The 5,000-nt window shown below is 36.8% G+C and overlaps 2 protein-coding genes across 2 annotated transcripts in view; both read left to right on the top strand.

Annotated features, from left to right (window-relative positions):
- The window catches only part of acot8 (acyl-CoA thioesterase 8), a 10,502-nt gene extending 8,837 nt beyond the window's left edge, over window positions 1-1,665 (top strand). Inside the window, 1 exon segment of the mRNA XM_015388066.1 lies at window positions 527-1,665. Within this exon segment, the coding sequence (XP_015243552.1) occupies window positions 527-645 (119 nt within the window). The 3' untranslated portion in view covers window positions 646-1,665.
- A 596-nt stretch (window positions 1,666-2,261) lies between these two features.
- The window catches only part of ift52 (intraflagellar transport 52), a 15,075-nt gene continuing 12,336 nt past the window's right edge, over window positions 2,262-5,000 (top strand). The window contains exons 1-2 of the mRNA XM_015388065.1: window positions 2,262-2,373; window positions 2,747-2,894. Of these exons, the coding sequence (XP_015243551.1) occupies window positions 2,776-2,894 (119 nt within the window). The 5' untranslated portion in view covers window positions 2,262-2,373; window positions 2,747-2,775. The remainder of the gene's footprint in view (window positions 2,374-2,746; window positions 2,895-5,000) is intronic.

Raw genomic sequence — 5,000 nt, 5'->3', positions numbered from 1 at the left:
GTTTTTTTCCTAACTTGTAATTTTCTATCAGTGTGTTGAAGATATAGAAAACCAGCAGAACTTACATTTGAATGCACGTGCTTCCTCCGCCACTAATTCGCCATTACACCCACTGCCTAATTCCAGCGAGCCTGCACTGATGCAGATTTTTAAAGGCTTAATGATCATATCACCCTATCCACTAAGGGGTTTGAGATGTCCCTGATGTGGTGGACCCTCTGCGGGAATGCACTGAAAGAGGGTTATAGTGCTTAGGGTTTGTGTTTAGGGGACAGTTTGGGATTGAGCCGTGCACTATTCACAAGCAGCCTCAGTTCTTGTGAGCCTGAAAACAACTTTTGTACGAGATTCTGTCGCCATCAGCTGGCATTGCTTACACCCATTAAACTGGCAGCTTTAGCTCCAGGTTCATTACACAACTTATGTTTTTATCCCTCTTGGGATAGGATATCTTTTTCCAAAGTTTTAGTCCATTTTCGCTGTCCGTCTTACATTGTGTTTGTGTGTTCTTTTTTCATGGCCCCAGGTAGCAGCAGGGGACTGGCTCAGTGCCGACTGTGGAGAAGAGATGGGGTGCTGGCGGCCTCCTGCTCTCAAGAAGGGGTCCTGAGGGTGAAACCTGTGGCAGAGAACAGCAAACTATAGCATCGGAACGACTTCTGTTGGTCTATTTTATGGAAGGATAGCTCATTACTGTACTTAAACGTGCAGTGTGCAGATTTAAAGGAGGTGTAGATATTCTGGTTTTCACATATTACTATGTTAAAATAAAAAGTTCAACATTGAAAGCTGAGACTTCAACTACTACACCACACAGAGACTTAATGCAAAAAAAATATATATATATATAAATATTAATAAATATTAATATAAATCTTTAAACATTACCATCTTTTTTCCAATGTTAATTTTTACATTTGTTGTTTATTTGAGAAAAATTACCAGAAACTCCTTAAATTATGACTCTTTCAGTTAAGAGAAGGGGTTAAGGAATGTAAATTTTAGGCTGTTTTGGGTATTTAGGCGATCTATTGTTTGCTGAATCTTTGATCAAGCTCATGGTCTCTTGAAGGAAACTGCAGACCTGCATTTAGCTCGATTTCTAACTGGCCTGGTGAAGCGTTTGTGTAGCCTGGCTTGGCCTTTGTGGAACCTCAGTGAAATAGGCTCAGGAAACCAAACTGAGGGGGTCACATTCACAGCAATGCAGAAGATGTTCTAATGTGTTGCTTCTGATAAGCTCTACTTAGCTGCAGACTTTTTGTCTTAAGTGCAGTGGAAACTCATACAGCTTTTCATGATGGCTTTGTTTCTGTTTATGGATGACTTTATGGAATCTACTGTGGTTTGTTTAAAATAGAATCATTTTGGAACCTGTTGAAACAAGATGATTCCTTAGGTTATGAAAACCCTGAAATTGCATTTGTGAAACTTTTCTTTATGATTGTGTAATTTATTGTAATGTTTCTCAGCTTAGAATGTTAAAAACATCACTGAGTTTTGTCCATATTATTATTTTTATTTATTAATGATTACTGAGTTAAAGAGTATTTTAACATAGTTCTATTTGTCTTAAAAGCATTCCTGCACTGTTTGATCTGTAAGTCAAGAACTATTTGTGAATAAGATTTCTGGTCTCAATAAAATAAAATTGCATTATGGCTTGTAATTTTCAGCAGCACTGAAGTTTAAATTTTGTTTTGCTCAACTATAAAAAGCTAAAAAAAAAATGTTTTTATAAAAGGCTATTACATGGTAAACTTGTGTGATGTTGGTGTGTTTGAGATGTTTTGATTAAAGCACTTAGGGTAAGGGCATTATTTTCCCTGTAAAGGAACAACCTTTTAAGCTTTGCAGCATCCTTAAAGGGAAGGTTGAGGAGCTGGAGGTACCCCCCATCCAGCAGTTCTGTGAGGCTGTATTTGAGGAGATGGCAGCAACCTGGGGGCTCTAGTGAACTGGATGCTGAAGAGAGTTAAAACTAATCAAAGATGGAGGCTTACAGAAGGGGGAATCCAATGAAGGGGAAATCAAACATCTCTTTATATGAAAAGCAATTTATAAAGAAGAATGTTTAGGACATAACATAGCACCTGATGTATTAAGAAATTAAGCAGATCAGATATTAGTTAAATATAAAGAAACTTATGTAAAGATTTATTTTAATATGTCACAACAATAGAAGTTATTTTAACGAAGAGTCCGCCAGTGTACATTTTCACCACTCTTGCTTCTTTTCACATGTTGCTACGGCTCTTGGTTGCTATGCATTTAGCGCCCTTAGTTACCACTTTCTTCCCATGATGCATCACCTCTAAGACAGTTTAAGTCATCAATGCTTTCTAACATTGAGAAGCAAAATACAATTCTGCTGTAAGTAACATCCTTTAGCTCCTACATGAGCTCTTTAAGCAAAGATCTGAAAAACTTAACACTCGGTCATATTAACGATTCTGCTGATACCATACTATACCGCTAGCTTTAGCTACTAAAATGCTAACGTTAGCTGTTAGGGTTCTGAGCTCATAGCCGCGGGCTAAAACGTTTCCTTGATATAAAGTTAAGTTTGAGAAGCTGCTGCTTTAGCGTTTTAAAATAACTGCTAACCACATTTTTAGATGTTGTATGACGCTCAGCAAAACAATCCTGCTAACATTACTGCTAGCCTCTAAGGCTAAACATAACGGTTGGGTCTCTGTTGAATCCGTGGGACTTGGTCTAACATTCAATCGCAATCCTTTTCTAGGTGTATCGAAGTAATTTGAAACATAGATTATGGAGAAAGAACAACAGAGCTACGTCGTCTTCAATGCCTCCAAAAAAGAGCTGTTTGGCACCAGCAGCGGCTACAAGTCGATGGAGAAGAGACTGAGAGCGCATTGGAAGATCCAGAGGTAAGGGCACTGGGTTTGGCAAAGGTATTTAAAATAAAATAGAATATCTTTTTTAAAAAGTCAATCGATTTTTAGTTGCTTTAAAAACCTGAAAGTGGAATTATATACTTTTTACACATGTCCACTATGTTGGATGCTAAGGAAGCCTGGTGTTCACACAGTGCTGCATGTTTGCATATTGATGGAAAGTTGAGTAAAAAAAAGTTTGGTAGAAAATTATGCAAAAGGACAGGGTTGCAGTGGCGGAGCTAGGCTTTTAAAACAGGGGTGGCAAGGTATTATATGTGGGGATCCATATATAGAGGGTTCAGTTAGACTACAAATAATAATTATTTTCTGCAAAATGTGTATTTATTAAATTAAAGTTTTCCAAAATGTATACAATTATGTACTGTACAATGCATTATAAATTAAGTACATAGCAAAAATAGAAATAAACAAGTTCTCAATGTGCTCCTTGGACTAAGCAATTCCAGTTGTAAACAAAAACCTGAGGTCAATTTGAACCTGTGAAAACAAGGCAGGACAAGCAGTGGTGAACATTTAAATGTGTACCACAAGAAGAAGAAGAAGAAGAATAGAACATGAAAACAAATAAAAAACGTACAGCCTTTTAAAACTGACTAAAGTTGACTACTGCCCAGTGATATGACAACAAGTTCACAAAAACAAACAGCAAAATTCTGTGGTTCTGGTGAGGTGAACGATGAGGCAGAACGTTTTACAATGTCTTCCATATTTAGGGAATGTGCACTCCTTGACTCAACACAGAGGACTTAATCGTGTTCTAAGGTGCCATTGTTGTTCTAAAGTGTTTTTTTTATTATTATTAATTTAAGGGCATAGAAACATCTTTTGAAGGATGCAGTGCTAACTGGAATCACAAGCCAAATTTCACTCGGCCTAAAAAGATCATGGAAAACATCTTTGTAAGGTTGCAAGAACAAAACAAACTTAAGTAAGCCCTCTGGTTTGATGAATTTCATGCTTAAGGTCTTCTAAGTCTAAGTGCTGGACTCAGTCCAATGTATCTTTTTTCTGTTCAAAAGTCAGGACATCTGTCTCAGGAAAAACAGAACTGTAGAGCTCTTTAGGTTTCCCTTTGCTGATTTCCTTTTCCAGCAGGACTCGGCCTCCAAATGCACTAATACCAGCTGTAATGACTACTTCATCTCTAATTGATTGAGCTGCAAAGTGGCCTCACATTAATAACATAGAGTAACTTTTACAGTCAGAAAAGAGGTGAGACATCAGAGCCAGCAGTACAGATTAGCTGGAGACCACCATTAAAGCAACCTGGGCTTGCTTTACACTTCAGCAGATCCACAGGCTGAGGCCACAGCTATACTTTCCAGCTGTGTTTTCAAAATACTTTTCATCGGTCCTTATAATGTCATGTTTATCTGAGAAACTGAACTTTGCTGTTTTGTCCACTGTGAGCTATAGTCATTAGAATAACAGAAAACAACACACAATAAAGAAGATCCCTCTATAATTTAATCTATTCCTTTTTATTTGATAATTAAATAAAATAGCTTTTATTCTAAAAAATGTTTTTTTTAGCTGTTTATTTAAGAATCAGATTTGAACAACTAAAAAGCTTTTTTCTGTACTTTCACTGTATCCTAACTCCTATTTTAGAGTAATCCTCAGAGGGATTCAATATTTATTTAATTTTTGATGAGATGCGTATTCATTTCAGAAGTAAATTTGCAATATTTTATCTCTGTCCCAACAGAAAATGATCATAAAACATATGTCAGTCATATGTCAGTCATTTCATCAACCTAGTATAGAAAATTCTGAATAAAAACGTTACAGATGGTGCCGCAAAGTGTTATCTGCTGTCGTTAGCGGTACTTCCAAAGAGTTGGAAGTAGAAGTGTCTGCGTGATTTTTGAAATATAAAATTCTGTTTTTTATTGAATGTGCCTGTGTCATGTTTACCACTTTTAGCATTTGATAAATTACCTGATATCAGAGATGAACAGTTGATCAAAACACAATCCTTATAACAATAGGGTGATATCTCAGTCATAAAGAACTAGAGAAGTCCCGATCCAGGTTTTTGCACTTCCGATCCGATACCGATATTGTTTTCGGACT

This window comes from Cyprinodon variegatus, unplaced genomic scaffold (assembly GCF_000732505.1).
Source record: "Cyprinodon variegatus isolate N-32 unplaced genomic scaffold, C_variegatus-1.0 Scaffold412, whole genome shotgun sequence".
Classification (NCBI taxonomy): domain Eukaryota; kingdom Metazoa; phylum Chordata; class Actinopteri; order Cyprinodontiformes; family Cyprinodontidae; genus Cyprinodon; species Cyprinodon variegatus.
The sequence above is the reverse complement of the archived record's forward strand: the minus strand, read 5'-3'. Positions and strand labels throughout refer to the sequence as shown.